The sequence below is a fragment of the Rissa tridactyla genome, chromosome 9, assembly GCF_028500815.1.
Source record: "Rissa tridactyla isolate bRisTri1 chromosome 9, bRisTri1.patW.cur.20221130, whole genome shotgun sequence".
NCBI classification, from domain to species: Eukaryota; Metazoa; Chordata; class Aves; order Charadriiformes; family Laridae; genus Rissa; species Rissa tridactyla.
The window spans coordinates 40,909,513-40,921,942 of record NC_071474.1 but is presented as its reverse complement, the minus strand read 5'-3'; the positions used below and the strand labels follow the sequence as shown (position 1 = coordinate 40,921,942).

Below are 12,430 nucleotides of genomic sequence, written 5' to 3'. Positions count from 1 at the left end.
AGTAAGTGACAGTAGAGGGGTTTGCCCACTGGAAGCTGTATTTTTTGCAATTTATACCCTCCTTAATTTAGCGCTCTGTTTTTGATGGGCCCTGCAGAAACTGGTCTACGTCCTGCAGACTGCCCCTGTCTCCATCGGTAGCAGTATAAGCACAGGTTCAGAGAAGCTAAAATTTTGGTTTGCTTTTCTGTTTGTATTAAGTTTGCTTTGAACTTTTAAGACCCACATCAAAGTTAATTTCTGGGCACATTAAATGTTGATGCCAAAATCCTTGACCATATCACTTCGATACAAAATACAAATTAGATTTTTTTTGAGATAGCATTTCAGGAAATGGGCAAGCATGTAAATATTTCCAAGTTTGCTAGTTTTACTTTAAAAAATAAAACAGAAATGTCTCTTCAGAACATCACATTAAATCAATTATAGCTAGCCAAATTATAGATCGTAGACACAATGTGGCTAGATTGTGCAGCCATATAAACCAGAGACAGGCACTATTAGAAGTTCTCAATGTAACTATTTAAAAAAAAAGTATTCTCATGAGAAACGTATATAAAAAAGTGTGATAAAAAAGGCGGAACTTATCGGAACAATTTATCCCTTTGACATTCAAATTTAAAGTGCCATGTTTACTCTTAGGGCATGATTTACTTCACAAGGGACTGACTGACAGCACAGTATAATATTAGGAACTAATAATGCCCTAAGAGGAAGTGCAGTGAGGGCTTTAATGACTTTAACATCCTACAGAACTAACACTTCCAGCAAAGTAGTGCCTGGCTGTAAGATGAAGTTGTAAATAACACCTTAATTTCAAATGATCAAACTCTGCTTGGAAGGAAAGCTGATTACAATCACTGTGGACTATAAAGCCTAGAGAAAAACCAAGCAAGAGAACTCTGTGACATGCAGGAAGCAGCTTAGTTATCGTGAGCCAACAAGAATCCCAGCATTAGCATGCTCAGTGTCACAAGCCAGATTCTTTGCTGGTGTAGAGTTGTTGCACTTCCATTGATTTCATTGGATTTGAACCAATTTCCGTCAGGTGAAGATCTGCTCCCTGCGTCTTTATCAAATCCTGTGTGTCACAGTCCAAATAAAAGCAGTGACTACCAATAAAAGGTTACTGCATTTCCAAGCAGCGAGATCAAAACAAGAAAGGCAGTGGTGCTGAATTTAATGCATAGCTGCGTCCATGCTGCGGTCTAAATTGTACATCATAGATGTCTCATACACACTTCCATGGCCAAGCCTGGAAAAGGCTAGGACCACTGCGGGTATAAATCTGTGCAGTGTCTCCATAAAGGGGTATGTAGATTTACAGCAGCTGAGGACAAGCACTTGTCTGAACTGTGAAAGGGTCCCTCAGTGGTGCTGTGTCTCCACAGTTAATGTTTTTTTAAACTAATGTCACTGGTGCTGCGTTAACAATTACATGCTCCCTTCCCTGTACCATCTCCTTCCCTGTTTGTGTAATGCCGGTGCCCTTAATCTAGCAAGCTAAGATATATCTTACCTTCTTCATTTTATTTAACTAATGCTGACGTTTTGTGTGTTCTTCTTTGTAGGACTCCCAACATCTGACCTCAGGATACAATGTACAAAGTAGGTCTTTATCACCCTAGTCCTAACAGTCAGGGTTGGGTATTTTTTTTTCCTGCTTGACATCATTAAAACAAAGGCTAAAAAATTAATTTCTATGGTGCTAAAGCAGATCAGTTCCATTTTTTATTACATGTTATGCATTGTGGCATGTTGTGAAACCAAGTATAATTAGATGGGCTGACAGCTTTGGGTGCATTTTAATTCTACAGTAATCTTTTGACATTTGAAAATGTGTTTCCTTTGTTTGCAGAGTGGAGTGATCCAGCAGGGAAAGTTGCAACAAAGTCAGTGCCACAAAAGTCGTAAGTATTATTATTTCCAGCTTTAAATCTCATTTTAAATTTATCATAAAGAATGAGTTTATCTCTCCAAAGGTAACTAAAACCTAGCTCTGCTCATAATCTTGTCCTGGTGTTCAGGTATTCTCAGTAGTCCTTAAAAATTAGCCATAAAACCAGTTTTATGTTTTCAGTGCTTATTACTGTTTCTTCTTTTTAAGCATTAGCTAACAGAGGTATGTGTGAAAGATGAGTTTATTAAGCAGAAATAATGCTGATTTTAGTTGTACGGCTTGCCAAAATTAAATCACTTTTATGCTTCTCTCATCAGATACTAAGCCTCTTACAATAGGAAATGCAACCCAATGAACAGATGATGCAGGAATTTTAACATTCATACAGTGAGAGAGAGTAAAACACATCATACGAAATGATTCTACTGGCTGGTGTTGAAAAGCTGGTCTTGAGTTTCATACACTTTGAAACAGCTGAAAATCACAGATGATCTATAAATATGACAGTTGAAAATTGTGGAAGAGCTAATTCTCCATTGTGTTAAACCATTTTTCTTTGGTGCTTCTCTGGTGTAAGGCTGCAATAATGTAGCCGTGAGTTGAGACTGAAATGGCTTTTTACTTTTACCCCAGGATCTCAAAATAATTTGCAAACAGGAATTAAATAATAGCTTTGAAAAGTATTTTTTTGGTTTTATACTTATGAAAACGTGTGGGTATGATTTCCGTTCCAAGCTGCTTTTTTTTTTTAGTGTTCAAGTGTTTTCAGCTATTGAATGCAGAACAGCACTAGCCTCACTGGTCTTTGTGCAAATACAACATTTTCATTTAAAATTACTTCAAAATTATCCTAGTGTTCTCCTTAATCTACTAAGGACACAATTTTAAGTAAATCCCTACAGGGAAAGAAAAATCAATTTAGAGGTACCTACATAGTTTTTTTAAAAGAATTTAAATATATTGATTCTTAGTGCAAGTTTGCCTACAGGAGAGGACTTGTTGGAGTTCAGTGATTTGTCTGTGACCACATAAGAGATGTTGGACTTGACTAGGTGTGGGTGCCGAATCCCTCAAGGTACCAGGCTCTGAAGGTCCAGTTCTTTACTCATAAACTCAAGTCAGGGGAGTACTCATTCCAATAGTGTGTTGAGTAAAGCTTTGCAAAATTATGGTTAAATGACTAGCTCAATTCTAAAATGAAATGGTTTTTTCTTCAGATTGAATGAGAATTGGATAGGCATGCTAATGATAGATAGATTCATTCACATGAATATCATTTATTTATGAAACTTAGTAACAAATTAGTTTTTGCCCTTTGCTATTTGACTTTCAGTAATAGCTTGGTTTTTTTAAAGAATCTAGCCAACTATACCCACTGTTTTTGGTAACAGAATGGGTGCAGTCATGTTTCAGAACACCTAAGTGATCCAAACCAAACATCGAGTACATTCCATAGTAAAAAAAAAAAAAAAAAAAAAAAAAAAGTAAAAAAATATTATTACATCTTAAAATGATTTTTCTCCTAAAGCAAGTGTATTTGGATTCCACTGTGAAAAAATATTTTAGTGAGTGTACCATAAAATACAATATTCCAATAGTTTGTAACCAACAGTAATAGACTTGTCAATCATGGTTTATAGTTATAAGCTGAATTTCAGAAGAACAGTGCTTCAGAGCTCAGTGGTATATAGTGCATTTAATGGGACCAAAGCTCTCTATAGGAAGCCTGATATAAAACCTGAAGACACTGAGTACATTTTATGAACCAGTTGCTCTCTGTTCTGCTGCTTGATCTAAAGTTCCAGTACTATCAATCAGATTTCTGCTGCAATGAACTGCCTTCTTATGGTAGGTGATAGATTTTACACATGAGAGATCAGAGCTGCAATAAAGCTACTTTTATTTTTAGCTTCTAAATGAAGATCAGCTAACCCATTACTATCACTTTTTCTCTTTTACTGCAGAAAAATTGTTAAGGCAGCTTCTAAGAATTTCCATAGGGCTTTGGGAGGTTAGAAGGCAGTCCACTGTGAGACATGGTATTACGAGGCCAATTTGTTTCTTTAGATCTGCGTGTGCAGTTGCCGCCACTTTCACTGGGAATTGCAGTACTTGAGGATATAATAAAATTAAAGCAGAGAGTGGGGCAGAAAGATGTAATGGTATCAAGTAGAGCTGGATAGTGTGATCCAAATAAACCCCGGTAGATTGACAGCTTCTGCAGTCATTGTGTATTTTAATAATATAGTGTTTATCAGATTGCCATTGTATTAAGAAGGATTTAATCTTCCTAACATGAGTCAGTTTCAGGGATATTGGAGTGTAAGAGTGAAATTACAGTCCGGCTTATCCCCAGTAACATTTCTTGCTGCACTGTCAACCGCACAGCATGGTCTTACTGACTTCAAAACTGTATCTCCCACCAGTTCTTTATATGTTTTGTCAATGGGATCTGTTATCTGTATTTCAGTTTGATCAAATCTGACTGAATTTGGGTTTGTTCATCTGTATGCTTTGTTAGAGACCTTTTATCCTGGACATATTTGTAGGTAATCCCCAACTTCTGTCAGTTTACGTGCAATTCAAGTGAAACTTAAGTTGTTTTTTCCATTTACATTGGTCCTAGTGACAGTCTTATAGATTCCATTGGCTTGTTATAAATCCATAGGAATTGGTAGTAATGTGCTCGCATTCACCATATCGCTGAGTTATACCGTGACTACTTGAGCAATGCATGCACAGCAAAGATACTTTGCCTTCACGATGCTGTATTCTGCTCCAGTAGCCAGGCTGGAGGCACCTTCATGTGTAGAAACATTGGCGTCATAGAAGAACAGACCAGAGATGTATGATCTTTGCAAGGTTACCTTTCAGGTGCGTGCTTCTAGGGGGAAGAATGGAGGCAACATACTGCAAGGTAGATGAAATGACTAACATCTTGCTTTTGTAGAGGGATGCAAGATGCATGGCTTCTTGTCTAAGTAAAGCTTTCTGAAATACGTATTTCATCCTTTTTATACTATTTCAATGTATAAGAATATACAGATCTAAAGAAACAACTTATTACACCCACATGCTGGAGAAACCCAATCCCTAATGCTTTGCAGCAGGTAAAATAGAAGGCAGAGTAGTTGGGATTGTGTCTAAATTCTGCTCCTGTGTTGTACATGAGTATGTGTACGTATAGCTAACCTCAGACCCTAATTTCTACTCAAAAATCTTGAAAATGAAATTTTGAACACTGATGTGTGTGTATACCGTGGTGAATTTTTATAGCTGAAATCAGGCTATGTAAAACTTCGGCACTTGGCTTCCCCTTTTTTTAAATGTCAAATTCACCCTAAATCTCCACTGGGTATTGTGCAGTCAGTTTTCAGCCAGTCTACTCTGATTAGTTTATTATGAAGCATAGTAAGCAGGAACAGATAAGGTGCAACCAATTGCACTGAGAAGGATTTTCTGTCAACTTCCATGAATTTGAGGGTACAAACTCAGCTCGCGACTTAGGTTTCTGTTATATAATTACCACTACAAGTATGTCATCCTCAGACATCCAGTCCTTTTGTTCTGTTTTGGTTGTTAGCATTTGGCCTCTGTCCAATTGGAAACTACCCAGAACCTTTTTAATCAAGCACATCCTGTGTTTCAAAATCATGCCGCAGAGTAGTCTTGGGTAGTTTCCATAAAAGCCCAGCTAAAAAGAAGAATGTAATCATAATGGTATTCTTCCCCTGTCACAAAATTACTTCCTATACTTACTCTATTAATACAGTATTAAAAGGCCCTTCTCATGGGCTCAGTGAACTACCGGAAACCATTAAAAACTTAGAGCAGCAAATTTTTATGGATCAGACAAAACCAACTTATTTTATCTTTGTAGAGTTTTTGTTATCCATCATACTTAATGATACACAACCTGTGGGGGGGCTAGAGAACAAGTAAATACCGTGGGCTCAAAACCAAAACAAGCAGCTGAAACTTTATGTGATATTTCAGCAAGGATTTTTCAAAGGGGGCTCACCACTGGTTTCAGTTGGGCCAGGATTTCACTTCACAGTTCTAAAAAAATGTCAGTAAATACCAGTACTTTTCTAATCCCAAAGATTATCATAATACTTGATGGAAGCCTGTTTGAAAATGGAAATGTGCTTCTTGACATCTAACTACTTTTCATACGTATCTAATGGCTTTTTGGAAGTTCTCCACTGTGTCAGGGACAGCCACCTGGGAGCATGGAAAACAAAATTTGGCAGCATGTTCAAGCTATGAATTAAAGGTAATTCACGGTTTGAAATGAATCAGCATGAGGTCCTTATGAAGAGTAATCAGACATCAAGAGGATTTTACACCAAGGATTGTATATTGGATAATGCGACAACAAGTAATGTTGTTATTCAGAACGTTCAAATCAAGAAGCACTGATGGATTCTTAACCTTTAAAGGAATCAGATTTAAAAAACTGGGATTTGTTCAATGTTGGTGCATCATTTCCAGTTCAATCCCATGAACCAAAAATGTAAAATTCACCTCCAACTCGAATAGTTAGAATGTTTCTATTTACGTATCCAACCCTGTATCTGGGTTCCAGTCACAGTCCAGCCCAGGTGTAATACACTGAAGAGGTGAAATTTTAGTATTTCTAATTACAGTTTTTAATCGATCCTATTAAAGCATAAGAGCATCAATTGATCGCACAGTGTTGATAGCCTGCTTTCTTTTATAGCATACGTTCATTTTCACTCAGCCAGTGTGGCAAGCTTTAATCATTAGACTAAGTACTGCCTGTTTGTTAGGAGTAGGAAGTTCCAAAGATATTCCCTCTGGGTAAACTGGGAAAGTCATGAATACAAGGGACTTACACTGCCATGTACAAATTATGATAAGTGAAACAACAGTGGCATGTAATTGGAACTCCATTAATCTTTAGAGAGCTCCAGTGCACTGTATTAAAGGGACAAATAGCAAATAAAAATAGAAGGGTCTGTTTTGATAAGATATCATTCATCTTCCGTATTTATTGTTTTGTTTTATTAGTTAGAAGTTTGCTTTGCATCCTTTTGACTCATAAATTCTTGGGTTTGGAGCAATGGTAGTCAGTCAAGATTGTATCGTTTTGTTCCTCACTGCCACGGGCTTTTCCTTTTGACCAAAGTACTAAGTAATTGAGAATAAAACACACAAGCATTTCCTATGGACAGTTGCCTATAGAAGCAAACCTGCAAAAAAAACCTGCTGTGAAATATGTTAAAATCCAGTGTCGTAATTAAAAGCCCTGCATCCTTGAAGATAAGCCCATTATTCAAAATAATTTCTAAATTAGACTTTTAATTTGTTTTCATTATTCAGCTGGCTCACATACAGTTTAACCTCCTTGTCAAAATAAAGTTATTTCCTAATACATTCTTTTCCATGATCTCTTTCTCTTGACATGTTTATAAATCAGTTTAAAAGATTGTGGGAACAGAACTAAATTAATTCTCTTATATTTTGCCGATCAATGTTGAATAATTTTTCTTGACTATCAGAGACTTACATAATTACTGCCTTTAAGAATTCCTGAAACAAGCTAACCAACTGCATTCTTGCCAGCGTTGCTGATTGCAACTCAAGTGAGCACTGAACCATTCCTCTGATACTGTACAGCCCCCCATTAAAAATTCAACATTTATTTGCCCTAACTAACAAGTAGCAGTTGAAATACTTTGTTCTCAAGTAGGATGCACTACTGCGTCACTGCCAAATGTGTGCAACCACTGAGCTGCGACCACTGAAGTGTCAGTATTAATAGAGACAGGTAAATGACACGTATTAACATGTTTGGATTTGGGATGTATTTCCCCGTGTGCTACAGTTCCCATTTTGGAGACTGGTTAGACTGTAAATCTGCCATAGGTTTCCCTGCATTTAAAGAGCTTTTCCACAGGCAGCAGCATTATGTTGTGCCTTCGTGGCTTAAGGCCAGTCTCAAACTGACCTCCCAATTTACATTTCTGTGGGATGGAATCACTTCCAAACTTCAGTGCAACTTCAAACATTCATTTTGAAAAATGAATATACTCGGTAAATCTGAAAATGTAAATCAGGATAGAGCAGGGGAAGCCACCACACTCGGTACCTCTCCCGCCCATTTGTTTTGTTAGCTACAGACTTGCTGATAAATGCATATAAACTTCTTGCTTGGCTTTCTGGCCATCATAATTTGGACCTCGCCCTGCTCCCTTTTGTCTTAACTCTGACCTGTCAGTAAATTTCAGGTTCAGAGCCAAGCCAATTCTTTCTCTGGCTTTTTCTTCCTGATGCTCTTTGCTCTAGTCCCTTTCATTCTTACTGTCATATCTTAGTGGCTTTGAAGGCTTCAGTAGCCTGAGACAAATAGAAAATTGTCACCCAGATTCATCTACGCTATGCTGCAAAATAGTCATAATCGGAAATAGGTGATAAGCTTGAAAGAAGAATGGATTTTGCCAGGCAGCTTGGCATTCATAACACTACAGTGGTCTTGAAACTCCCAATTTGTGTCCTAACTATCCTAGGTAAGACTAACAGCCACTTTTCCTAATATCGCAACTTAATCCTTTGCATCTTTCCTCTGAATCCCTCTGACAACCCCAATAATCCACCACATTTTTCTCAGCTTTACACTCTCCATCCAGAGGAACTTATATTGCTACCATTATCCTTTGGGCTGAGGGCTCAGCAGGGCTCCAAAGCCTATCAATTTTCTGGCCAGAGGGCTTATTTTTTATGAAGTGAAGTTCTCACAACACCCCATGGGGCTAGGCCACGCTCACTGCATTATCCTCCGTCTTGGATGGCCCTTGGAGCCACAGATTGAGAATAGCTTTACTTTACAAATAGATCCTCCCAAACGGTGAAAAAGGAAAATATTCCCCACTGCTGGGCTAATTACTGTTCTAAATTCCTGGAGGAAGAGCTGCTTCCCTCACTTGTGTCCATGCATCTTGAAAAAATGCATTTTGAGACTTTGCTAATGCTATAACCGCAGCTTCCTGAAAAAATGATGTAGCCCTGGAGGAGGAGGGAGACGTCTGTAGCCTTACTCCAGTAGCTGCAAACCAGTTGTTTAATTAAAATCTATGTTATGGAAAACACAGGAGGGGGCCTAGAAAATTGGCAAATAAAAAGTTATTTCCTCATTTCCACAGGAGCTTTTTATCCTTCAAGATAAAAATAGTAAACAAAATCTGAAGGTAGTTTAGCTTTCAGGAAATTATCCCTTACTGGAAAGTCTTGTTTAGTCAAATTCCTTCACAAAAAGATCTTTACAGGTTTTGAAAGAAAGATGTTGACTCATCTACCTCATATTGACAAGAAAGACTTAAATGCAGCTCATCCGAGTCTGCAAAAGTAGTAAATATCTCCAGTAATGAGGGGATTGCTTTCACAGCTATTACCGGTTAGACTCTTCTGAAGTATTTACTCTTTGGGTATCCCTGATAAGTTGCATGCACGTAACTGTGTTTTAAGGACATATATGTGCTTTTCTGCAGAGAGAGAGGAATGCAAGTCAGTGCTGCCCATATTTGATTTAGCATGAATTTCAGTAGTTCCAGACAAATTTGAAAGCCTATACAAATCATATAGCTTCAAGTCTGGCTGTGTGCTAGACTGGAATTTTTTGTTGGGTCAGACCTTTATCTCGGCTTCTTTTTGTGACTCTTTATGGGGAGATTGAAGAGGAACTGAAACTGGTGACCTGTCTTGACCTTTAGTACTGGATTAAAATTCCAACTTGCTGCCATGGCAACGGGGCCTTGAAAATTAGATCCTGACAGAAGCAGGGAGAAACTTAAAACTGCAACTGCTGCACTGAACTGAAGAAAGGTTGCTTACAATTGTCAGTGACAGGCTCTTAATTGAAATAATCTGCTTTTCCCTGTACTTAAAAAAAAATGAGGAAGAGAGAAATGAAAAAAAAAAAACCAAACCCACACCAGAAAACTGTGCCTTGATTATTTTTTTTTTTAGGCAAAAATCTATTGCAATTCAAAGTAAAGCACATGCTGCAGAATCCAGCAGAGAGGCTGATATTAGAGGTGGCAGCAAGTGAACCTGCATGGTGAGAAGGGAGCCAGACATGCACTCACAGAGGTCTGAACCATCCAGACCAGAGTGGTAGCAGGAGGCAGACAGTGGCCAGTGTTAAATCACAAGTTAACTTTCTATTTTTTTCTCCTTTAACCTGACACCAGGGATAAAAAGAGACATCACAGTGTCGAGTCTGACTCCCAAGATCCATGCAATTATCTGTTCTGTAGATGTAAAGGGATAAACATAAGCTAGATAGTGCTATTCCAGATCAAGTGTGATAAAAGTTACTCATTTTCCAATCTAATCAATGCAACAGTCAGAGGGAGATAATAGGGCAAGTCCTTCACTGCTAAAGGAGGTTAAGTTGTTTTTTTCCCCATGGAGAGTAGAATGCAGTTATAACCTGAAGGGAGAAGGTGCTGAGGGTCACATAAAGGATTTCCTGCTTTTTTCCAGTTCATCCAGGAATCCCCCTCATCCCAAAATCAAATAATCTGGAAGATCATGTTGCAACACCATCTGGTGTTAACCTGTGGCTTTCCCCAAACACCCAAGGGTCCTGAGGATGCTCTGAGGGCCCTGCTCCCCTTCCCAAGGCTAGGAAGGGGATGCTAGTGGGATGCTGCCTCCTAGCATCCACTAGCCACGCTTTCTAAAGTCCCTGTAGGGATTGCTTTCTTCACAAAAAAAAATATTTTAAAAAATCATAAAAATATATAGATTTTACATATCAGATAAAGGAGTTTTCTTAATGGACAAATAGATACTGTTGAATTGGATTAGATGCTCTGTACAACGAGATAACTGCTGCAGAACCAGATTGAATTGTAGATACTATATATAGCTAGATGAAAGTTTAACAACTGTAGGTAGATGGCATTAAATTTTTTGAAGAGATATTTTTGTCAAAGCTTAGTGTCCAAACTTACTGCAAAATCCTAAGACCATGTTTGGAGTCTGAGTTCAAGTAGAAGGCATGCATAGAAAAATAGGTTTTTTTCCTTTAGTTTTCTTTAGACTGTACTACCAACGTATTGGATTTGTTATGTATTGGTGTATTGTATAATTATAGGATCAGAGCAAATATTACAGATGTTCACAAACACAAAATTTTGTGTAATATGTTTTGTATCACTCACTGCATGGTTTAGAGATAATGTTTATCACTAATACTGTCCATTATCAAGGGCAGGTTGTGCTGAAATAATGCGTTGTATCGCCTTAACAAAACACTCATTCTGGAGTAGACAGTTGACTTGCTACACAACAGAAAGTGAGTTAGATGAGCAGTTTTCTAACAAAGAAAACCAAAATCCACTCAACATTTCTCAGGCTCTGAGTTATGTGCTTCAGTATCATCAGACAGTTAAAAATAGAGGCCATTATTTGAAATTTCAAGTGTCAAATTAATTCCTAGAGTAAGTTAGTTATTTCAGAGGAGTTGCTGTCACAGATGAATTTGACCCATCCTGTTGTACACTTGATGCTGTTACCATCTCCAGCAAAGCACCGCTAATTCTGCCTTAATTACTGTCAGGCTGGACTATGGAGCCCTGGAGTATCTGGCAATAAACTTGTGTTTTGCTGGGAGGGAAGGTAAAGAAACATTTAAATAGGTTTTTAAAATAAGCATGAAATCTCTGAAGATGTACTGTTGTAGTGCATGCTGTATATCAAAATATATAAGCATCTAGTTGTAACAATGGCTTTGTAAACACATTACTGAGCAAACTATGAAAAGTAATCCACCAAGGGGCTGTTTCCCTAACTCATAAGCACTAAGTTAAGAGACCAGTGCCATAAAGTAGATATGTGCTGTTAAAAAATACTTCCTTTTATGTGAGATTATTTTGTGTTAAGCACAATAGACGATTCCTTTTTTATTTTTACATGCATATCTTTTAACGCTTGGAAATATTTGTGTTTAAGGCAAAAGTCAGCCGTCCTCGGAAAATCCGTGAATAATTCGTTAATATGTGAACATGGGGCAAACAGTGCTTACAGGTGGCAGGAAAGTGCCCACATGCATGTCGCGTGGGCAGAGTGGCAGCAGTGTCATGCAGTCCTACTACAGCTATCCACTAGCATTTTGTGGAATTACAATATTGCGTTGTATAATGAGAAAAGCCTTCAGCACTGTCATTCCTTTTAGCAGCCTGCAGGCATGGCCTGAGGGGTGGTTGGAGCCCACCTCTGAGGGCACGGAGAGCCTCCTCACTCCCGACCTCTGCGGTGGCTTGGTGAGCTTTCAGCTGCTCCAGGGCAGCCACAGCGCAGCAGGGCTGCAGGCTGCTTACTCAGGAGGGACACAATGTCTTATAGCCGTTTTGGAGGCCACAGTTTCCAACTAATCTTAGCACAGCTGTCAATCACATGTGCATATCGCTTGCGTCCATGTCCCCACCCCAAACCAGTTCAGAGCAGCCTGCTGCAAAATAGAAAAGGCATGAGGTAAACCATGCTGCGGTATGAATAGTT

General features: G+C 38.4%; 1 protein-coding gene across 2 annotated transcripts in view; it reads left to right on the top strand.

The window, feature by feature from the left end:
* Positions 1–12,430, top strand: part of AFF2 (ALF transcription elongation factor 2) — a 347,591-nt gene that overhangs the window by 209,606 nt on the left and 125,555 nt on the right. For both annotated transcript variants that reach the window (XM_054214075.1, XM_054214074.1), the window contains exons 6-7: positions 1,572–1,608; positions 1,859–1,910. In XM_054214075.1, coding sequence (XP_054070050.1) covers positions 1,572–1,608; positions 1,859–1,910 — 89 coding nt within the window. The remainder of the gene's footprint in view (positions 1–1,571; positions 1,609–1,858; positions 1,911–12,430) is intronic.